Source organism: Leptosomus discolor, chromosome 2 (assembly GCF_034619465.1).
Source record: "Leptosomus discolor isolate bLepDis1 chromosome 2, bLepDis1.hap2, whole genome shotgun sequence".
Lineage (NCBI taxonomy): Eukaryota > Metazoa > Chordata > Aves > Leptosomiformes > Leptosomidae > Leptosomus > Leptosomus discolor.
In genome coordinates, this window is record NC_141392.1 from 22787996 (window position 1) to 22810454 (window position 22459).

Here is a 22459-nt window from a genome sequence, read left to right on the forward strand (position 1 = left end):
CAGCTGCGGGTACTGCCGCGTCCTGCGGGTACCAAAGGAAAAGGGACTCGCGTCACAGCGTGAGCCTCCCCGGCGGGGACCAGAGCACCGGAGCCAGCCCTGCCAGCCTGGGCGCCATCCTGCGAGCAGCTGCGGGGGGCCACCGAGCCGCCGACCCAACCCTTGCTGCCTCCCTGCTGGGGCTCCAGCTACGGGAGGCCGTGGGTGCTTCCGCGGGGCCCGGCTCCCCGTCCCGCCCGCGCAGCCCGCGCCCTGCCACCGCTGTAAATAAAGACGTTTTGTCCAGAAGCGCCGCCGCCGCCGCCGGCCCTGCTTCACCCGCCGTGCCGGGGCAGGCGCAGGCGCAGGCGCAGCTCCTGCTGCGGGCGGGGCTCCGCTGCTGCCGCCGCCCGGTCCGGCCCGGCCCCGGCGGGGCCTCGGTGCGGGGCGGCGCGGTCGGTCCCTGACCCCGCGCCCCGGCCCCGCCCCCACCGCCGAGCCAAAGGTCGGGGGGCGTGGCGAGAGGGGGCCGTGGGGATTGGTGGGGCGGGGCGGCCGGCGGCGGCGGGGATTGGAGGAGCTGCGGGGGCGGGGGTTGGAGGCGGGGCGGGGGCGCGGCGCGGCGCAGCGGGACCGGGGCCGGGGCCGGGGCCGTGTCGGCGGGATGGTGGACAGCGTGTACCGGACGCGGTCGCTGGGGGTGGCGGCGGAGGGGCTGCCGGACCAGTACGCAGACGGGCGGGCGGCCCGCGTGTGGCAGCTGTACATCGGGGACACGCGGGGCCGCACGGCCGAGTACCGCAGCTGGCTCCTGGCGCTGCTCCGCCAGCACCGCTGCCGCTCCGTCCTCGACGTGGCCTGCGGCACCGGGTGAGGCACCGCGTCCCGCGTCCGCCAGCCTCCCGGTTTCCCACCACCACCACCACCCCGGGGCTACCCTTGGCCCCTCTGTCCCCGGACGTCCCCAGCGACCCCCCCTTCCCCCCCCTCCCCCCGCCCCAAAGCCCCACAGGCTCCCTCAGTTGCCCCCGGCCCCACTGACAGCCGTGTCCCCAGGGTGGACTCCATCATGCTGCTCGAGGAGGGCTTCCAGGTGACCAGCGTCGACGCCAGCGACAAGATGCTCAAGTACGCGCTGAAGGAGCGCTGGGAGCGGCGCAAGGAGGAGCCCTTCGACCGATGGGGTGCGGGGGGCCGCGGGGGCCGGGAGGGGGCGTGCGGATACCAACACCCCACCCCGGCTCTGGGGGCCTCTGCTCTGAGCCCCTCCCGTGGCTCTCCTGGCCCTCCCACGGGGCACCAGGCCCCTCACGGTGTTCAGGCCCTTCGCGTGGGTGCTGCTGGCCAGGCGGCCTTGCGGCGGGGATGGGCAGGGACCTCCCAGCGCCGGCTGCTCAGCAAGCCCAAGCCGTGGCCGTCAACTGCCTGCTGGCTCCAGGCCGGCTCCAGGACCCGCAGGGGCCAGGGAAGGGCTGGGTGATGCTGCGGTCGGTGGGGGGGTGGGGGGGTGTGGTGTTGGGGTGGTGTTGGGTGTGTGTTGCATGCAGGGAAGGTTGTTGGGTAGATGGGGTGTCTCTGCACTCATCCGCCCCCCTGTGCTGCAGTCATTGAGGAGGCCAACTGGCTCACATTGGAGAAGGACCTGGAGAAGCCAGGAGATGGGTTTGACGCAGTCATCTGCCTGGGCAACTCCTTCGCACACCTACCTGACTTCAAAGGTGAGTTGGGGGGGGGGGGGGGGGGGAGTGAAGGAGTACCTATGCACGTGTGCACAGCATCGCCCAGCAGGCTGAGAACGTGCCCTAACTCATGCCATAAGTGGAGCAGTGGATTATGCATGGTGGAGTTGCTGTGTCATGGCACGTCCCCAAGGAGACAGAGAAGTTTGTGGCATGAGTGGGGCCATTGGGTTCCGTGGTGGTGGTGGAGCTGCGTGCATCTATGTCACATCTCTGGCGAGGCTGGAGACACACCTAGACTTGTGCCACAAGTGGGGTGGTGGGTTCCCCACAGGGCATGCTCTGCCCCAGTGAGGCTGAGAACGTGCCTGAGCTCATACCTTGGGTGGGGCCGTGGGTTTGCCAAGGTGAGGCTGGGGAGGGGGGGGTGGGGGAATGGTGTGGGCAGCATATGTGTGTTTATGGGCAAGATGGGGGCCCCCGTGGCTGTGCCGTGGGGTACAGCCAGTGCCTGGGGGTGCCACGGTTTCCTCCCCAGGGGACCAGAGTGACCACAAGCTGGCTCTGAGGAACATCGCCAGCATGGTGAGGCCCGGGGGTGTCCTGGTCATCGACCACCGCAACTATGATCACATCCTGGCCACAGGCTGCGCGCCACCTGGCAAGAACATATACTACAAGGTGGGTGGCTGGTGGACCCTGCCCCGTTCCATGCCCCTCTGCCCCAACCCCAGCCCCCTGGCCCTGAGGAGGGGAGTCAGGTGAGGCAGGGAGCAGGGCTGTGCCCAGGTTGGGGGCCACTGCATCCCCCTGCAGGACACAGATGTCCTCCTGCGGTCCCCAGAGTGATTTGACCAAAGACATCACCACCTCGGTGCTGCTGGTAAACAACAAGGCGCACATGGTGACCCTGGACTACACGGTGCAAGTCCCCCCCACCGAGGCAGGGGCAGCCCCGGAGCTGAGGTGAGAGGGGCTGCCGGGGTGGCTCCTGGCACGGGGACAGGTGGCTGGTGCTGTGCCCGGCTGTCCCCGCACCTCACTATCCTTGCCTCCTCGCAGCAAGTTTCGGCTGTCGTACTACCCACACCGGCTGGAGGCCTTCACAGCCCTGCTGAAAGGTGCCTTCCAGGGGAAGTGCCAGCACAGCGTCCTGGGCGATTTCCAGCCCTTCACGCCGGGACAGGCCCATGTCCCCTGCTACTTCATCCACGTTGTGAAGAAGACTGCCTGAAGGGTTCCGTGGAGATGGGACTGTGGGACTCTGGTGGCTGAGAGCTGTGCGTGGTGCTGGGGACAAGCATGGGGCTGGGGACATCGTTGAGAGCCACCTGGGAGGCCCCCCTCCCTTTAATTAAGAGCACTCATGAGAGCTACTGGAGCCCGTGGTCCTGTGTGCGTGTATGGGCAGGGTACGGGGCGAGTGGGACGGCTGCAGCTGCCTCAGGACTCCCAGGGAAGGAAGTGCCCAGCCTGGACGGAGCATGGGCTGCGTGCAGGCACAGCTTCACCTCTGAGCCCCCAGCTACAGGTGCCAGTCATGCCTGTGGTGTGGGGTTTGGGGCTCCCCTTGAAGCGGACACAAGGGTGGGCTGGCTCCTGGGTGGCTGCATCTCCCTGCCAAGCCCACTGCAGCACGGCTCACAGGGGTGCGTGCCAACCGGTTTTTCTCCCTTACATGCCACCAACCAGGCACTGACCTCTTTTCTTCACCCTCCTGAGTCCCATCCAGGGGTACCCACCCCCCCCGGGGGGCTCCCAGGGTCGGGAGGCTCTGCACACCCCACCAGCTTTTCCTGTGGCTGCAGCTCCCTCCTTGCCCGCCCTGAGGAAGAGGTGGGAGCCATAGCCAGCAATGTGTTGCGGTCAGGGACAGCTTTGCCTGAACACGCTCAGGTGCCAGAGTTGGAGCAACAGGGCTCGAGGCACGCGTCAGCTGGGTCTTCGTGCACAAAAATGCCTGCAGCTGCTGCAGAACCAGCCCTTCGGGGAGGAGCTCGGTGGGGAGCTGGTCCTCCACAGCCACACTTGGCTCAGGGAGACGACTGCCAGCAGTCTCGGGGCGGGCGGCAGGAGGGCAAAGCCTGGCAGCAACAACCCCTGGGTCAACATGGGGCTGCCCATCAGCCACACCAGCAGCTGCAGTGACCTGGCAGAGGCAGCTGCCAGGCAGCTGGCGGCTACAGACAGCTCAAGTGCAGATTTATTTGGCATCCCTGGCAAAAGGTGGGGCGCGGGGTACATGTGATAGTGTTGGCAGCTGCCGCGAGGCTGCAAAGGGAGGTGAAACAGGACTTTGGGGCGGCAAAGAGCCTGGGCCAACTGGTGCTCAGCACAAGTTAGTGCAGACAGGGCAGCTCTGGGCTGCTCCAGCCAAGGGTTTGGTTATTTCTCTCCCTGTGAAGTTTTTCCTTGTATCCGGTGGGGATTTCCCTTGCTGCCACTCGCCCCATTGCCCAGCTTCTCCAGGAAGAACTAGGCTCCCTCTGCAGAGGGAGCTCAGCTCCCAGCTGAGCCAACCCCACACCCTCAGCCTCTCCTTAGCCACTGTGGGCTCCAGCCATTCTGGCAACCTTTGCCAGACGAAGGTAAGCCCAGCTCGGTTTGCAGATGTGTTCCCCTCTCTACAGGGGCTTCTCTGCAGCAGCCAGCCCACCCGGCAGCTCATAGGGACCTTCCCAAGCCCACAGACACCGTCTGCAAGCAAAGACCCAAGACCAGTCAGTAAATACATAGTGCCAAAACCCTGCATTTATTGAGAGACCATGTCGAGCCCAGGCCAGCTGTGTCCTGCTGCCCTCCAGTCAGCACCCCTCACTGGGGGCTGACATCCCAAGTAACTGCCTCCAGCCCGTTCTTGCTGCCAAACTGGGGGCAGTTTGGGCCTTGCTCCCTCACCAATGCTCTGTCACCCATGGAGACACTCCAATGTTGCCAACAACCATGCGACTCTGCTTCCTCCCCCTGAGGAAGTCACCCCACTATGCTCCTGGCAGCCACAAAGTGCTCCCCAAGCTGTGAGGGACCGTTATGGAACCCACCACCAGCTTGGCTGAGCAGAGCAGCGCTTCCTCCAGGCTTTGGCTAAAGAAACTGCACAGCCACTTTGCCCACCCGGTCTCAAAAGAAGGGGGCCCAGGAGACATCAGAGAGGAGCAGGCAGGTGCCAGTTTGTGCCTGTTCTCTCGCACCCCGTAACACATTGTCCCCATCACTCCTCCAGTCCCAGCCCTGCTGAGCATCAGCAGGCAGCAAACTTCTGCTGGATGAGTCTGTACCTGAGCAGCTCCTGCTCAGAGACTGACGGCTGCAACCTTGCAGCAGCCTGCAGGAAGTCATCCATGGTCAGGATCAAAGCAGAGCTCTCGGTATCCAGTCCTGCACGAACGAGAGAACAGGAAAAGGCTGAGAGCCAAGAGCAGGGGCAGCCCGCAAGGTCCAGCAGGCCCCTCTCCAGCCGCCTGGAGACTGGAAGGAAAATGTCTCTCGCCTTCTCCCTGGGGCCAAGGTGAAGATGATCACATCTGCAGAAACTGCCTGCCTGCCAGTAACCCAGAGGCTAGCATCAGATGTGGTCTCAAAGCCATCGAGGCTCTTCCCACACAGCCCAGTTACCAGGAGGGGTAACTCTCCTCTCTGCCTCTGTGCTGGGCCACCCCGACACGCGGGACAGGTAGCGGCCAGGCTCCTACCTTCCTCAATCCATTCCACCTTGCGTTTGACAGCGCACATCATGGCATCTGAGCACAGGGCGTAGATGTCTGCTCCTGTCAGCTGAGCTGGGCATTTTTCTAGGATGGCGGTGAGATTCACAGAAGGATCCAGTTTAAACCTGCCAGAAGGGAAAACTGCAAGTGTACAAGCCACAGGAAAAACAGACCAGGAGAGACGCAGCAGCCAGCGTGACTGGGCAGGAGGAACTGGAGGCCCCATGTTTAGCTGCTTCTGGACTGTGGTCTACATGCTCCAAAAAAAAATCAAAGGGGTCGGTTGGTTGTTGTTTTTTTTTTTCAACACAGTCACTTCTCTTTGAAACATCCCTGCAGCAAGGTCCTCTCTCCTGCTAAGTAGGATCAAAGGCAACTCTGAGTTTTCACTCAGAGAAATTAAGTGATCCACATGCCTGGGAACAGCCTTCAGCCAGGGCTGGATAAGAACGTGTTTAATTACAGACAGTACAAACCACTGTAACACCAAACCGTCCCATCAGAGCCACGCTGCAGACAATGAGCCTCCTTCAGCGTGAACAACAGCACGGCCCTGGACGGCACCACCACTGCCAAGCCACATGGTGTGAAGAGATGCTCGCAGCCAGCCCACGCTCTCGCCTCTCCTGCTAGCTCATCGTCAAAGGCAGCAGCGATCACAGCTATCCATGGCAGAACATCCCGGCAGAGGCAGAGTCACAGATGCTCGCCCAGCTGTGGTGAGTGGGAACTCTGTGCCTGAATTGCAGGGCTTGCTTTTCTCCCTCCAGAGATGCTCTCAGGAGCTCAGAGCAGCTGGGGAAGCAGCCAAACCAGTGTTTGGAAAGACACAGAGCACAGGCTGAACATCCCTCAGTGTTGCAGGAGGACAGGCAATGAGAGGAACAGAGCTGCCCTCGCCCTTGGACCTGCAAACAGCAGATGTGCTGGGGGAACTCCTGCAGGAAGCAAATGGGAGCTTCCAGACATGTCGCTGTGCTGCAGTCTCATCACACTGTCAGGATCTAGCTGAGCTCAAGAGCGTGTGGGCATGATGACTGGAGAACTTTACCAACCCCTCCACTTGGACAGCCAGCTGAGCTGCTCCCATCTTGTAGGAAAACCAGCCCCAGTTCTGCTTCTGGAAGTTGCCCCATCCTCTTCCCCTACCTGCCGGCTGTGGGTCAGTGACTCAGGTGCTCCCCAGGGCTCAGACACGAAGCCAAGCTGGAGCACACTACGCATCAACCCCAGGAAGGCTGTGACCCATTGGAGGGTGGTGGAAGGCTGCTGAGAGAGCCCAGGGTCACTCACTTCCTGGTGACAGCGCTCAGCACCTGCAGCTGCGACTCCCGGTCTTCATTTATGCCCACATAGACCAGCTTGTCAAACCTGTCAGCAGAGAGGAGAGACAGTCAAGAACAAGACAAGACAAATCTGCTACTGGTGCTCAGCCCTGTGCACCAGAAACTGAAGGGGGGCCCTAGGGCAGCTCCTTTTGTGCCAAGCTCGTGGATGACACAAAGCTTGAGGGGGAGAGAAAGCAGTCAATACGCTGGAGGGCAGCGCTGCTCTTCAGAGGGACTGGGGCAGGCTGGAGAAGTGGGTTGGTAGAAACCATGTGAGGTCCAACAACAAAGTCCTGCCCCAGGATGGGCAATCTGCAGGCACAGGGACAGGCTGGGGGGGCAGCTTTGCAGAACAGGCCCTGGTGGACCAATTCCTCCTGCCAGTTTGGTGCCACAGCAGGTCCCTTACTGCCCTGCTGTGTTGCTGGGGCAATGGCCAGAGTGGTGGTGGATGACAAGCAGTGGTATCTCATGCTGCTGCTACAGCCATAGGCACTGGCCTCCTCTTGGCTTTCTATCTCCCCCATAAACAAGGGCCAGGGGGCTTTAGAAACAGTCTCTGTGGAGGGAATGTGGTGGGGACACAGTCCTGCTCATCACTGCCTGAGGAGGTCCAGGGAACTACCCTGGAGCGAGGCAGGGTAGGACGCGACATACCTGCCTGGCCGGAGCAGAGCTGGGTCCAGGAGGTCAGGCCTGTTCGTAGCTCCAATGACAAACACCTCTCTGGTGGAATGAAGGCCATCAAGTTCAGCCAGGAGCTGTGAGACAACTCTGCAGGGAGCAAGACAGAACATTCACAACTAGGCCTTGGCAAGTCACACACTGTCACCCTCAGCCACCAAATGAAAATCAGAATAAGCAAGGCCACTGGCAGGTCCATGTCTTGGACTTCAGCTCATGTTCTGAAGGGAACTGAAGAGCCCTAACATAGCCATCCAGACTCCCCCGTTTGAGCACAGCCAGTAAGCGTGTGGCTCATTGCAAAGCGAGTGCAAATCCCTGGTACCACGACAGTCCTTCAGGCCAGTGCTCAGCTCTGAACCCTTCCAGGATGGCCACATGTGCTTATACTTGCTATCAGACACTGGCAACACAGACCAAACGTAGGCTATGTGGCTATGGCTCAGGTTCCCCACTTGGCTGTGCTGGCTGGTGCTAACTCTCCCTGCTATGGGCAGCAAGTTCAGCTGCAAGACTGCCCTGTCAGTCCATGCTGGGGACACCCTGTCAGGCCAGTGACTCCCCATCAGGCCAGTGACAATGCCAACAGTCCTCAGGGTGGTGAATGGCACAAGACACAGATCTAGTTCTGCGGCCGATGGGGGCTTAAGCTGGTCTGGCAGCACAGTACTTCAGAATGGGGATATCTCCTCCAGGTTCTGGGATCACCTAAAGTGAGCAATGGGCATCATACCCAGCCCCTTCCAGAGCTACAGGCTTGTGTGTGAAGATGGATGCCAGGAACACATGGTGTCACTAGAAAACTCTGCAGAACCCCCCATGGATGGAGAGGAAGATTGGATGGGAACTATCAGCTCAGAAGAAGAGGTCTGGGGGAAATAACCCTGTTCCTGGGTATCTCCAAGCTGTACATACTCTGCTTCTACCAGAGGCAGCTGAAAGGTTTCCCACCATTGGGAAACAGCAGCTAATAGGAGGTGAGCACAGCAGGGGTGTGAAGGACGACCTTGGAGAGGCCAACAGGAGCAGCTGGCAGCCACAGAAGCAGCTGGAGGAGACTCTGTCTTAACCAAATGTTTGCACAACAAGCTTGGGCAATCAGGAATCTGCGGCAATGCAAACAGAAGTACTAATGTCCAGAGAGAGACAGGTCATGCAGAGGTGCTGAAGGGAGCAGGGAGGGCAACAGTAGAGTAAGAGAGTTGGGATGTGCCTCGCAGGGCAATTCTGTGCATCCCCCCAGCTGAGGCAGGTGTATGCTGCTCTCTCAAGGATGCAGGATGCTCACTCACCTGTCCATGACACCCCCTGAATCTCCACTCCGCCCACGACTGGGGGCCAGGGAATCCAGCTCATCAAAGAAGATAATGCAGGGAGCAGCTGCCCTGGCTCTGGCAAACACTGTGGGGAGACAGCACAAAAGGTGAGAAAGACCTGGAGGAGCAGTCAACAGCAACAGGACCTGCTACATCACCAGCAGGGAAGAGCTACGGATGGAAACCAGCTGCCTCACCACCACAAACTGCTCCTGCCTGAGGGGCTCAGTAGGTGTGGGGACAGGCAGCACCTAGCACAATGGGCCCCGAGGCTCAGCTGTGTCTCTGGGGAGCTGATGTCCCACCAGCAACACCAGGGACAAGACCGATAGGAGCAGAAAGAGCAGGGGAGGAAGCTGCAGTGAGGCAGGGAACAGATTGGGTTCATGCCCTTGCTGGCAGCTGTGGGTGGGAGTCGGAAAGAGGGGTTTAAGCACTAGCCCCTTCCCTCCAGCACTACAGAAAAGTCCTGTCTTCCCACACGCAGGAGCAGGATGCATCTCCTCACCATTACGCACGTTCTCCTCGCTTTGCCCAACGTACATGTTGATGAGCTCTGGCCCTTTCACGCTGTGGGGCAGGGAGAAGAGGGAGCCAGTTAGAGCGTGCCCATCCACTGCCAGGAGAAAGTCAGTCCCATTGTGTGACCCCCCCACTCTTCACCTAAGGAATGTCATGGTGCATGTGGTTGCCACGGCTTTTGCCAGCAAGGTCTTCCCTGTCCCTGGAGGCCCGTACAGCAGCAGACCAGAGCGGCACAGACCCAGTGACAGCAGCTCCGGGTGCTCCAGGGGCAACTGGATCGTGTCCAGGATCTCTTTCTTCACCTCCTGAAGCCCACCAACATCCTGCCAGGACACGGAGGGGATCTGCCAAGAGAGGGAGAGTCCCTGTCAGCACTTCTTCCTGAGCCCAGAGCTGGCCTGGAGAGCTCTTGCTCCAGTGGGGTAGTGGTCATCAGCCCCTTGTGCCATCAGCTGTGTCTGGCTACGCAGCAAGTCAGCCCTGCACTGCACCACCCAGCCGTCCTGGCTGTGGGATCCCCCACAGCATCCCCATTTCCCCTCTCCCGAGCTTTTCAGTGGGGAAAACAAACTGCACACGTCCCCAGGCAAGCTGCACTCGCAGCGTGCCACCTCATCTCCAGTCCTCTGTTGCACCTTGTATCACCTGTCAGCAAAAATACCCCCACGAATGTATCTGCCGGGGTTGCCTAGAGCTTTGTGGGGAGAACACCCTGCTGCAGACAGCCCCTGGGACACATGAGGGAAGGTAAAAATAAGAAAGAAAGAAAAAAAAACCTAAAGAAACTTGGACCAAGCAATTATGAGCTACTCATGTTCAGGGCACCTTGACCCCCAGGGCGGTGAGACTGTGCAAGGGCTTCACACCACAGCAACAAAACCTGAGCTGCTAGGACCTCTGTCACGTGAAGGCGGATGTGAGAGACACACATCCTGGAGGACACCGTACAGAAAACTATCTGTTCTTGAAAGGAAGGATGCAAGACCAAAGTCCATGGATGCTTACTAGAAATAGACAGGGATGGGGTCAGCTGCAAACATGCAAGGGATCACTGCAAAGAGAGGAAAGGCAGCACACTTGAGAGGGGTGAGCCATGCCAATTCTGTTATTTTATGCTGAGCAAAATCTCAGAGGATCCTGCTGCTCTGCTCACAGCTTTAGAAATAGCAGGAATGCCACAGTCTGCATGACAGATCTTCCTGAGAGTCAGAGCAGCTCTCCTGGGAATGCACAGAGAAAGCAAAGCCCCTGAACACTTCCCCCCAGCTGCTGGCTGGGTGGGGAACAGGTGCCAGCAGTAAATGGGGAGCCTATTTAAAAATAGGCTAGAGCAAAATTCTTTCCCCCTCAGTCAATTTGTCCCTCCTTCCTTTGGTACTTGAGATGATGTTATCTCATGCTATTTCTCCAGCTGTCCAGCAAGTCCACCAGGAAAATCAGGCCAGACAAGGTAAGGATTTCCAGAAGAAAAAAAAAAAAGAAAGAAATCTTTTAAAGCGAAAGGTCACAGGCCCTCCTTCTGCAGCAACGATGAATGGAAGAGTTGTCCTCTCCCCTGTGCTCCTGCTTATACTGCCTCGCTAGAAAAATCTCTACAAACATCAGCATGGGAGCTGGAAAACTGCAGCAAGGTTGTGTTCAAGGGAGAATATCATCAGTCCAGGGATGTCCAGTTGCAGACACTGCTAGCAACTGGAGGTTTGAAATTAGTTCTCTCTAGGAAGCTCAAGCTGTAACTGCAAAGTGTGTGACTAATCAGAAAATGCAAGCAGGGAATTGAAAGTTATATATGTTGAGAGTATCCAGGTCTGCTAATGGGCTTTCTGAACTGCAGCCAATTACTAAGAAATTGATAAAGGATTGTAAAACACAAACAAAATTAGCTCCCATTCACATAGCTCACTGCTGAGCATGCTCTATGGTTATTATTTGTCTTACAGCGAACTTGGCAAACACGCCTCAAAGCAGAGCTTAGTCTCTAGTAAATTTATGAATGAATGAAGTCCCAGAGTAGCTCCTGGATGACGACACCAGCAAGGTGTCATCCATCCTGCTAGGGCAGGACTGCAAGTGGGCGGTTGGGGAAGGCGCCAGAATAACTGCTCCAAGGCCAGCGGTTCCTATCCTGTGCTGAGCTCAGTCATTCACACCCAAGGGAGTGGAGAACAGGCTCTGATCACTTTGCTTGATCCTAACACCACATTATCCAGCAAAAACCAGTCACCCCAAATGCTGTTTCCCTGGGTGCCAAGCTGCCAGTGGCAGACCACGTCCCTCCCAAGAACCCGACTGCTGGTTTTCTCTGACACCCCATGTCCCTTTCTCTGAAGAACCCCCAAGCTCTTCAAACTGCCCGCCTGTCAGAAAAGTCTGTGCCAGCTGAAGCAGCGTCCAAGGCCAGGGATCAAGTCTAAGGCTTCTCACACACGGGGAAATTCCTTCACCACCTTGTGCCCCAGCCTCTCTGTTCCCATATGCCAGGCAGCTGGAGAGACCTCAGCGAGGCAGCCAGCCTGCAGTTGCCTTTGCCTCTCCAAAGGCTGAGCTACACAGCTGGCACCTCTACGGCACGAGCCAATTGAGCCAATTAGAGTGGCAAGGGCTTCCCTGACCAAGTTCAAAGCCAAGAGCATGAAAAGCACTCATGGGGGAAAGCCTGCAGTAGGACTGTTTCCCACCCAAGGCTGGGGAAATATGTGGAAGAACACAGCAGAAGTGATGTGCCAGAGCACGGCCCGGTCTGGCAAGGTCTGCGAGAGGTATCTTGAGCCAGACAGCCCTGGAGAACCAACCCCCGCTCCGCTGCCCCAGCATCCTACCTTTGGGGCTCCCACTGCCTGCGAATGGGCATCGTGCAGCTGGTCCAGGGCAACACTAAAATCCTCCTCAAGCACTGGGAAGCCAGCAGTGCAAAAATCTCTCTCCACTTCCTCGCTCAGTCCGCCTGGAAAACTGGTGAGGAAAGAGAAGGGAAGGACTCAGGCTCTGCCCCATTCCTGGCATTATCAGGCTGGCTGCAGCCCCTGCCCTCCCCCACCTCCTGCCCTGTTGCCTGTGCTACCTCGAGGTCTGGATGCGGGTACAAGCAGCCCGGCTGCTGTGGGACAACAAGGCACAGAAATCTCCCAGCACAAAACCCTGTGAATGCGGAAACAAACAGCATCAGTTCAGTCCCTGACCACAGCTCCAGCTAGGCCATAAAAGGTGTATGGGGAAACACTCCTCGCAGAGCTGTTCTTTGAGCTTCTGTGCCCTGGTTAAAGGCTCTAGCTTCTGTTTGTTGGTTTGGTTGGTTTTTTTTCCCTATTGGCTCTGTCTTCTAACAGAGTTGAGCATCAGCCAATGCCTCTGTAAAAGGTGTGCAGTCCTCAGGGACTAGAAATCTGCAGTCAAAGCTGATGTCTGAGGACCAGGTATAACCACTGAAGAAGTTGACTGGGCTGTGGGAATTGCCCCCTTTCTCCATGGCCAGGTAGGAGAGGTTGGCCCAGCACTCCCAGCCTGCCCGTCTCCACATGCTGCTGTGGTTTCACTCACTGCAGTCCTGCGGGCCAGCTTGGATAGGCTCACTTCTTTGCCCAGGGGCAGACTGGCAGTCAGCACGCTCAGCATCGACCTCCTCTGCTCTTCTGAAGGGGCTTCGATTTTCACCTCATGAAGGAAAGCAGTCTGCACGTCTGTAGGAACATCCTGGGGCTTGCAGGTTGTGCCGATCACCAGGACAGGGTGGCTGTTGAGAAAAGAGGACAGGGCATGGTCTCAGCTCTATGGAAGCTTCCCTCTTACATTGCCATCACCCATGCTAAGTCACTCTCCAACAGCTAGCCTTTCCTCTGAGAAATGCCCACATTGGCCAAGATGTCTTGCAGCTTGCCCCTGAAATGCTTCGGGAGCTCTGTCTCCAAGTCAAGGCCCTTCAAATTACATCTTATGTCTTCACTTGCTGTCTCCCTCCCTGCACCCTGGTACCTGCCACCAGCCTCAAGATTCTCCCAGCGTCCAGCTCCCTTCCGGGATCCCTGCAACCCTTGGCATGCCTCACAGGAAACACACCAGGTTTCCTCACCTGAACAACTCAGAAACCAGCTTCACACAACAAAGCTTCCTGATTCCCTCTGACACTAAGCTGGAAGAACAAGGGCCCTCTGAAGTAAACAAAACAAGTCAGGGAGAGACTCCACCGGATTAAAAATAAAACAGGGCATGTTAGCAATCAGTCACTTTGATGTCACGATGACGGCTGGCCTAGGAACGGCAGAAGCAAACAATCACCTCACATACCCACAGCAAACGTGCAGGGTCCATACCTCAGTGCTGGCTCTCTGTCCAGGAGCAGATGCCTCAGAGTAGCGATGACCCTGGCGTCCTCTCCTAGCCTGTCCCGGTCTCTGCCAAGCACCTCGATGTCTTTCAGCAGGAGCACACACGGATGATACTGCTGGGCCTGGGTGAAGGCCATCTGTACTTTCTCCTCTGTGGCTCCACTGGTGTCACTGCACAAACTAATGCAATCAACCTGCAAGAGAGACCACACAACACACAGTTTGCAACGGTCGCAACATGGATAGCTGGGGGACCCAGGACAACATTCACTTCCACAAAGCCTTCCACGGGCAATTCACAGCTGAAAGGAGATCTAAGTGGATGTTTCGCAGAGACACATTCAGGACATATTCAAAACAGACACATTCAGGACTCACTGGCATGGAAAAAATGGCTGCTTTTGCTTCTCTGCAGGAGGCGAGGGGGGCAGGAGGGTCTTGTCTGAAAAAGGTGAGGCCAAAGGACTGGCGAAGTCGATACAGTGGCTGTCACAGCTCAGCAACCCAAGCTGGAAGGGATGGGAGAGCCGTGGAAGAGGCCAAGACAAGGAGAAGGTGGCTTGGAGGAACCGTACAAAGAGCGGAGCGGAGGGGGAGGCTCAGGGAACTGTTCAACGCAGTGCCTCACAGGCTCAAAGTGCAAGAGAAAGGCAGAAGGTAAGGAGGGGGAAAAAAAAAAGTTAGAGATGGCTAGAGGCCCAGACACTGTTTACAAAGCAAACACTTGATGAAGTAATCTGAAAGGGAGAGATGACTGGTAAGCCTTGAACCACAGCTTGAACACTGCTGGGAACAGGCAGTGCTGCCTCCTGGTGCTGTGAGGTTGTGCAGAAAGAACCAAACCATCTCAGGGATTTCCCGGGCCTCGTCCTCAGAAAGGGTAGCTTGGAGCAGGGAGAACACCTCAAGAGCTGGTGTAAAGGGTAAGGACAGGGACGCAGAGCAGAGGAACTCTTGTGCTCCGTGTACTACAGACAAAAACAGGAGTTAGGATTGTAGCAAGCACAGCCAAATGGCAGCAGTATCTGTATGCCAAGTGCAGAAAGGCAGAGAGAAAGGACAAAAAACTGCTGATCATCAAGTGGTGGAGATTACAATGTGGAAGAATTACTATGTCCTGGTAGGAGAGCAGGCAGAACAGTCAGAGGAAAGGAAAAGAAGGTGGAATGGTAATGTAAGCATTGCAGTAAGTGAGAAAAGGAGGGGAGAGTCTAAAAGCTGGGATAGGACAATCAGATAGACAGCAAATACCTCTGGCTTCAATAGTAAGAGCGTTAGTCTTTAAAAGCAGCACACAAGACCAAAATCAGAGCTATAGCCTTGCACATCACACTAGAACCTGAGGCCACCTGTCAGGACATGGCAGTGCCACAGTGCTCCCAGACACATCCTATACATGGATCTGAAGGTACTGTGAAGTCTCTGCAACCTGGTACTGGATGCCAAGAGCTATGGCACGTCTGCAGAAGAGTGAGAGCTCAGCACCACTGAGGATCACGTCCAGAAGATAAGCTGCACAGCAGCAGGCCAAGGCTGTACCCACCTCCCCCCACTGACCCATTGTTACGGCTTTACTTGGATAGAAACAAACAGTTAAAGACAGTAATGTCAACTTAACAGGACCCAACTTCTAAACAGAAGAAGAAACCCCAAATATCCAAAAAGTTTAGCTTGTTTTCTATGAGTTTACTCTAAAAATACCCACAAAAAGGGAGCAAGCTTATGTTTTCCTTCCACAAAAAGGAACCTTCCAGCTCTCCTCTTTCCATCTTTCTTCTTCCAAGTCCTTTCAGCGTTTCAGAAACTCTCCCAGGAAAGTCACCATGTGACTTCCCATCCCTTCACTTTTGCAAACGAACTCTACAGATGCAAGGAGAGTAAAACATTTGTGGGATAAACCCAGACTGTCACAGTGAACAAAAGAGGCACGCAGAAGGACATTAGTATTTTTAACAAGTCAGTGAAAAACGCCTTGGTGCCCAGGACCTCCATTGCTGGACAGAGACAAGGGATAGACCTCATTTTGGCCATGCAGCTCACCCAGAAAAACCACAGCTGTAAGACCAAAGGAACAGCTGTACTGGTTCAGAACAAGAGTCCATTTAGCCCGCTACGCATACAACCCTCTTCCCTCAGTACTTTTCCAGGCACCTACCATTCCCACTGAAAGGGACTTTTTTCCAGTCAGATGTGGTTCCATAACAGTAGATTTCTCCTCCAAATACCCTTACCTACACAGCCATCTCCTTTAGCTTGCCTGTTCCTGCTAGCTTCACCTGACAGCCCCAGGCCTCATGCTGGCACGGAGAAAAGTAAACACTTTCCACTCTCTGCTGATCACTCAAGATCTTGTAAACATCTATCAGACTCTCCCCAAGTTCTCTATTTTTCAAGCTGAAAAGGCTGTTAAGCTCTTCACCACACAGAAACTGGTCCAGACCCTCATCTTCCCCAATGTCCCCCTCTGAATTTTGCCAGTTCAGCTTTATGGTTTTGTGATGGGGAGACCAGAACCGTGCACAATATTCAGGCTGTGGCAAGACACAGCTCTGCACAGCAGCAGCACCTATTCTCGAGTTTGTTTCCTAAAATATGATCTCATTTTTGACATATATGGAGAACAAAGCCCAAGTATTCATGGAGCCACTGACGTAAAACCAAATTCTTGACACTGACTGGTGACAGTCAGCTTGAAATCTTTTTTTCCACATAAAACGAACTACAGTGAATTTTACCTGCCATTTCACTGCTCAGTCACTTGGTCTCATTAAAGCTCTCCTCTAATCCAAGGACAGTCTGCCTCCCTCTTCTCTTACCTTTAATAACTTAGTTATCAACAAGCCATCTCATCACCATTCACCCTCTTTCCCAGGTCATTTCTGAGCTCTCAGTGCAGATGCCTGAAGAGCTCTGCTGCTGATTGTGAAGACTCAACAACTGCCCCCATCCCATTCCCAGCCTTTAACTAGCACTTTAGCCATGCCAAGACTTTCACTCACATCCCACCACCACTCAGTTTCCCGAAGAGCCTTTTCAAAACCCACGTAGACTGTATTGGTCAAGTTACCTTCACCACATGCTTGGTAACACCTGAAGGTTACAGGATGGGATTTCCCATTGCAAAAGCTACATGGATTCTTTACAAGAAGTGAAATCATCCCAGAGCGTGCTAACCCTATCCTTCACTCTGACCTGCTACAGGTTTATGCCCCTTGTTTTCAGCAACTGCCCTTTCCCTGCTCTTCATCTGTTTTGTCTTCCATTTACTTTTCACAAGCCCATCCCAACACGATCTATGCAGTAGCCTTGTCTAGTGGTGTGGTGTCCCTCACTCACCTACATGGCAGATGTAACACTTCCTTATCTTGGCTGATTCTTCCTTTCTAAAGAAACTCCCATTTTGATGTTGTTCCCCTTTCAGAAGCCAAGCACTGCTATGGAAGATTTGGGGGCTTTTTTGCTCTTGAGGGGGACGTCATGTGGTGTGGCGAATGTGAACAGTTACAGGGCAGCTCTTCTACAGGCTGTGAGACTCTGAACCAGATCTGGCACACATGCCGTTACCAAACCAAGGTCTGCATTTCTTTTCCAGGCTTCCCACTTGGCTAGGGAAGATCTCGGCAGCATCTCTGCCTCGCTCCAACACGCCCTCTGCCTAGCCTACGCAGGGACAATTGAAAACACCCAATGCCACTGCAATTCCTGCCCTCATCAGCTCTGCCTATATTGGGAAAGTGGAGTTTCTCCCTGTATGTTTTATTTACTGTCACCCTCTGGGGTACAGTATCAACTCAATGCCCTATCAAACGAGAGGAAGTTAGTCTGCTGAAATACAGCTGTGTACTGTGGTACCTGTAAAGTACATCAGACTGACAGCAGTAATAGCAAGAGACAGTAAAGAAAGGTACAAATGCACCCCCTGGGCCAAGAGATGTCTAAATTACTGATTCCGGAGCACTGGAGGGTACACGCCAGAGGAAACATCTCTTCATGCTTATGCTCCTCCTGAGCATCTGTTACTGGCCAGTCTCAGACATGGGCCAGAGGGCTAGACAGACCTTCAGGGTTGCTCTGAGGTTCTGCCCATCAGCAGCCATAATCCATGCCAGAGCGAGCCACTAAGCTCAGCCTACTTGGACTCCTTTTGTCTGCATGTGCACACGGGAGCAGCTTTTGGGCAGGCTCACAGCACAGTTGCAGCAGGGGTGTTGGTATGGCTAACTTAAAGAACATTTCTGTAATTCTTTGTACATTGTAAATCCACCAATCAGCTGACCGCAGGAACTACCTTGAAGAGGTGGAGGTTGAGGCAGCTACACACAGCTCTGACAGCCATCAGCTTCCCACTGCCGCTTGGCCCTGAGAGGAGAACGCTGCTGGCCCCGCTCAGTGCACTTGCCCTGTAACACAGAAGCAGTTCTCCCAGTGACTGGGGAGCAGGGTCTCAGCTCTCCCAGGGCTTGCTAGAAGGAATTTTAACTCACCGACAGTTCAGGTGAGGCCGAAGAGCATCACAGAGCTGCTTCACGACATCAGAAAGTCCAGCAGGAGACAAACTGCTCCAGAACTCATGGCTGTTATAGGCTGGGGCAGACGGGACAGCGCTGTTTGTTGAACCCACCTGTGAGGAAGGGAAAAATAGCACTCTGTGGAACACCGCCCGAGGAAAGACAGGTACCAAGTGACAAAGTCTCTCCTGAAATGCCATTTTTCAATGGCAGGAGACACAAGCCTCCGCAGGCACCTCAGTCATCCATACTGCAACCTCAGCCTCAGATCTCCTGTACGTCCTCCCTGCTCTCCACTGACATCTTACCAGGTAGACAGAGGTGTTCTGGGTGTCCACCAGGTAACCCTCAGACTGCTCGCCTTCCATCATGCCTAAAACCTTCCGCACTTTGAAGTAAAGCTCTGGCCACCTAAGGGAAAAAACAAGCAGTTTAAATTGTCAAGTCAAGACCTTGAAGGCAGGAACAATACAGCTGTCAACAAGAAGACAGCTGAAAGGCACAGGTAAGCAGAGATACTCTCGCCTTCTCCCAGGACCCATGTGGATCCTTTACAGACCCTGCTGTGCTGTCTGGCCAGACCAACTGGACAGTCAACAGTTACAGCTTCTGCTGGTGGCTTCAGTCCACAAGTACGGCTGTACTAACCTCATTTCACCTATCCAAGAGCTCAAGAAATTCTCTCTTCTGCCATCACTTCCTTCAATGCAACTCCACAGAGATTCACCAGCAGCATATAAAACCTCATAGTGCAGGGTCCTTTAGGCTGCAGACTAGGACTCACCCAAATATCACGAGAGCCTTACAAGCCCCTGCCCTGGACTCCTCGCAGGAAAAACGCTTCTTCCTATATTGATATCCCACTGGACAGATTAAGGGATCCGCAGAGGTTTCCTCCAGGATTTTCTCCGCCCTCTGAATAATTGTACCACTTGCACACCAACACAGTTCCAAGCTCTTTAGGTCCCACGAGCTCTGCTGTCTTCCCTGGCTTGCCACAGGGCTAATATATAAGCCCGCAAACAGAAGACTTGAGCCTCCTATGGTCCTGCCTCCCTCTGAGAAACAGCCTAGAAAATACTCATCGTAGTAGTGCTAGAAAACTATTAAATTTTAAAGCACACAGCGGAGCTGAGCAGCGTTACAACACATGACTGCTACACCCTGCATGAACAATTCAAGGTAAGTCTTCGCATCGCACGCCTTGGTTACCTGTGGTGGTTCCCTCAGCGACATGGCTGAAGTATTTCTGTTAACACCAGCCAAACCCTGCTGCAAGCCCCCCTACTCTGATACAAAGATGACTTCCTCTCATTTAGCACAGAACTGTTTCAAAGCCGTATGAGCAAACCCAAGAAAGGCAGAGTTGGTGGCCAAACAGAGAGTTATGCTACTATGAACTGTAAGGACTTTAATTCACACTTTGTTGTCTGTCACAGGTTGTCAAGCCCAGCTTCCACTTTGCTTTATGTGGCACTGGCTGCCCTCAGGCCACCCATTCCTCCTCTTCTCTTCTCCACCCCCCCCCCCCCCCCCCCCATCAGTTTCTCTTTCTCTTTTTCCTTTCTTCTCTCCATGACTGAATGAGTGAGCTAAGGGAGGCCTCCCTCTTAGCTGCAGTCCTCCGCAATCCGACAAAAACATTTCCCGCTTCCCCTTAAAATAAGAGGCAGATAAGCTCTAAACTCCAGGGACAGATCAGAATAGAATAAACCGTCTTGTTTCAAGAGAGTCAATAGCGGAAAACTATCTTTTCTCTTGCAGTACCCACGTAACAGAGCCACAGAGTTTTTTGGCACCCACCTTAGGAATTTCTCTGCATTTACTTCTAAAAACTCAGCATATCCAAATGTTGGAACACACAGGATGTCTCCCTCCTGGACAAGCCTACAAAAAAACCCAGGGAGTTTCACCAGTGAAAGGGTAAATCCTTCTGGTTGTGTGCCCTCCCCACCCCATACCACACGTGTTTTTACAGAAAAGAATGTAGCTATTCACACCGACTCACTCCTTTCCTGTATAGAAAGCTAAAAATATCCACTTAAAAGATTTAGCACGCACTGGATGTGAGTAGGCGCATCCAGACTACTAAGGGGAGCCTTCTGGGAATGGTATAGAAGATGAATGCCTTTAAAGAGCGCCTCTTCCAGACAAAACAGCCGCCTTATCCCTAGAACAGCCAAGTATAATTCCAACAACAGAAAGCCTCGACAGCCAAACGAAAGAGGCTCGGGGGCAGGTGTTGTAAGAGAAGGTGGCAACACACTCATTTTCGCGATTACTCAACTTCATTCAAAGCTGAAAACCAAGGTTACAAACACGCCTCAGAGTGGAGGTTTGTGGGCAGCACTTGGGAGTAGATCACAAGGAAGGAGACTTGAAGACGACTTCTGAAGGACAGGACAAGAGGTGTTGCGTGCGAGCGAAGCACACTCACGAGGGGAAGGTGGTACATGTGGATATTCTAAAACTACTCAGCAGCTGCATTAAGGCGTTGAACACACACATCATCGGTGTGTATCAGATCTGGGTGCCACAAATGCAGTGCAAGGGCACATCTCATGAACACACCCCACGAACAGAAACGCATCTTCTCCCCATGCAGCTCACCGGGGCGTTTCGAAGTGCTTGTAGAGGACACGGTCGTAGCCTCCCCGGGCACTGTAAGCCGGTGAGCAGACGATCTCTAGGTGCAGCTCCTTGGCAAAGGGGGGCACGTACAGCACAGACCGGCTGCCTTTCCCATCCGTGGCACCGGATCTTTCGTACCTCTGCAGAGGGGGAAAGGGCGCACCGTGAGACCCCGCCACCGCCACCCCCGGGCCCAGAGGCCTCCGCGTCCCCAGGGGGTACCCGGCCCCGGCTCACCCGCAGGCAGAGGTGTGCGGCGGCGGCGGGGTCGCAGCCCAGGTTGAAGGCCAGGGCGGGGGCCAGCAGGGCGGCGCCGTCGGCGGGGGCGCGGCGGGCGGCCCGCGGGTACTCCCAGGGCGGCGGCCGGGCCAGCAGCGCCGCCAGGTGCTCGCGGGCCGCCCCCTCGGCGCCCACCCGCACCCACTCCCCCTGGAAGAGCCCCAGCGCCAGCAGCCCCCGCCGGCTCACCCACACCTCCGCCCCGCCGCCGCCCGCCCCGCCGGCAGGGGCCGCTCGCAGCCGCGGCGCCGCCGCCCCGGCCGCCGCCGCCTCCCCTCCGGGCCCGGCGGCGGCGAAACGGGAGACGAGGGGCGGCGCGGCGGGACGCCGGCAGGGGGCGCCACCGGTCGCGGTCTCGCGCGGCGGCGGGGGCGGCGGGGGGGCGAGGGCGGTGCGCGTGCCGTTGCCCAGCAACCCCTGGAGCGCCGGTCGCGCCTCCAGCACCAGCGGCCCCGGTCCCGGTCCCGGCCCCGGCAGCGCCTCGCCCCGCCGCACCAGCACCGCGCCGCCCGCCGGCCGACCCGCCCGCCCCGCCGACCCCAGCAGCACCCAGGTCAGCGCCGGCGGGCGGCGCACCGGCCACACGGCTACCCGCCGGCCGGCCGCCAGCCCCAGCCGCCGCAGCAAGGCCCCGCGCAACCACAGCTCCGCTCCCCGCCGCCCGCCCGCCTCCAGCGCCACGGCGCTCAGCAGCACGGCCTGCGCCCCGCCGCGCCCCGCCGGCCGCACCGCCAGCACCAACCCACCGCCGCCCCGCCCGCGCAGCGCCGCGCACAGCGGCGGCGGCGCCAGCAGCAGCGCGGTAGCCGGCGCCAGCTCCGCCGGCGGGGCGTCCAGCGGCCTCAGCACCGCCACCGCCATAGAGCCGCGGGGCGGACGGGACCGCACCGGCCCGGCCCCGCCACCATAGAGCTGCGCGGCCAGAGAGGGCGCGGCGCGCAGGCGCGGGGTGGCCCGCCGGGCCTCCTCACGCTCCGCCAAGGCCATCGAGCGGCGGCGCAGAGCGGCCCCGTGCGGTCGGGGGGCCATGGAGCGGGAGCTGCGCCGCTGCAGGGAAGGCGGCAGCGGCACCTCCAGGCCGCGCCTGGCCCCGCTTGCAGCGGCACCGCCAGCAACGGCACCTCGCCTGGCGGCTGAGCTGACCTCACCTCAGGGCCGGGCCTCCGCCAGGCCTCGCTCCCCGGCCCAGACGCCGCCGAGGCCTGGCGGCCTGGGCACGGAGCAGCACGGTGGCAGCGGCCCCGTTCTCCTGAGGCTCCAGCAGGACTGCAAACAGAAACTGCGGAAGGTGGGGAAGAGGGGGAATAGGGCCGAAAAGGGAGGTGCCAAAAAGTGCTGCCCTGCCCTCCCTGAGCCTGGCGCCAGCAGAACCTGGAATAAGAGGGAAATGGCACCCACACAGAGCAGAACAGGTTGTCCTTGCCAGTGCCAACCTGGTGAGATTCTGCGGGCCGAATACGTGCGCTTGGTTCCTAAGAATGTGCTTTTGTGAGTGTTAGTG

At 56.8% G+C, this 22459-nt stretch overlaps 2 protein-coding genes across 2 annotated transcripts; one reads left to right on the plus strand and one right to left on the minus strand.

Annotated features, from left to right (window-relative positions):
* Nucleotides 1–643: 643 nt before the first annotated feature.
* On the plus strand, nt 644–3023 carry GNMT (glycine N-methyltransferase). The gene is made up of 6 exons (XM_086460739.1): nt 644–849; nt 1036–1163; nt 1584–1697; nt 2197–2339; nt 2503–2624; nt 2721–3023. The coding sequence occupies exons 1-6, from the start codon at nt 644–646 to the stop codon at nt 2890–2892; spliced, it is 885 nt and encodes a 294-aa protein (XP_086316865.1). The 3' UTR covers nt 2893–3023.
* Nucleotides 3024–4387: 1364 nt separating this feature from the next.
* Nucleotides 4388–21819, minus strand: PEX6 (peroxisomal biogenesis factor 6). Its single transcript, XM_086460741.1, has 17 exons — nt 20917–21819; nt 20659–20819; nt 19852–19935; nt 18357–18459; nt 18025–18161; nt 17829–17940; nt 13526–13734; nt 12756–12948; nt 12280–12356; nt 12038–12170; nt 9357–9562; nt 9202–9263; nt 8670–8778; nt 7351–7467; nt 6659–6736; nt 5351–5490; nt 4388–5036 (listed from the first exon to the last, which is right to left on the minus strand). Exons 1-17 carry the CDS (start codon nt 21817–21819, stop codon nt 4900–4902), a joined length of 2961 nt encoding a protein of 986 aa, XP_086316867.1. The 3' UTR covers nt 4388–4899.
* Between the last annotated feature and the right edge of the window lie 640 nt (nt 21820–22459).

Bases quoted from the DNA above. Each gene is read 5' to 3' on its own strand.
- GNMT (XM_086460739.1), top strand. From the start codon at position 644: ATGGTGGACAGCGTGTACCGGACGCGGTCGCTGGGGGTGGCGGCGGAG. The intron at 850-1,035 runs GTGAGGCACCGC...CCGTGTCCCCAG, and splicing joins GACGTGGCCTGCGGCACCGG to GGTGGACTCCATCATGCTGC. The intron at 1,698-2,196 runs GTGAGTTGGGGG...TTTCCTCCCCAG, and splicing joins ACACCTACCTGACTTCAAAG to GGGACCAGAGTGACCACAAG.
- PEX6 (XM_086460741.1), bottom strand. From the start codon at position 21,819: ATGGCGGTGGCGGTGCTGAGGCCGCTGGACGCCCCGCCGGCGGAGCTG. The intron at 18,460-19,851 runs GTGGGTGCCAAA...TTTTTCCCTTAG, and splicing joins AATGCAGAGAAATTCCTAAG to GTGGCCAGAGCTTTACTTCA. The intron at 9,264-9,356 runs GTGAAGAGTGGG...CCTGCCCCACAG, and splicing joins TGCACCATGACATTCCTTAG to CGTGAAAGGGCCAGAGCTCA.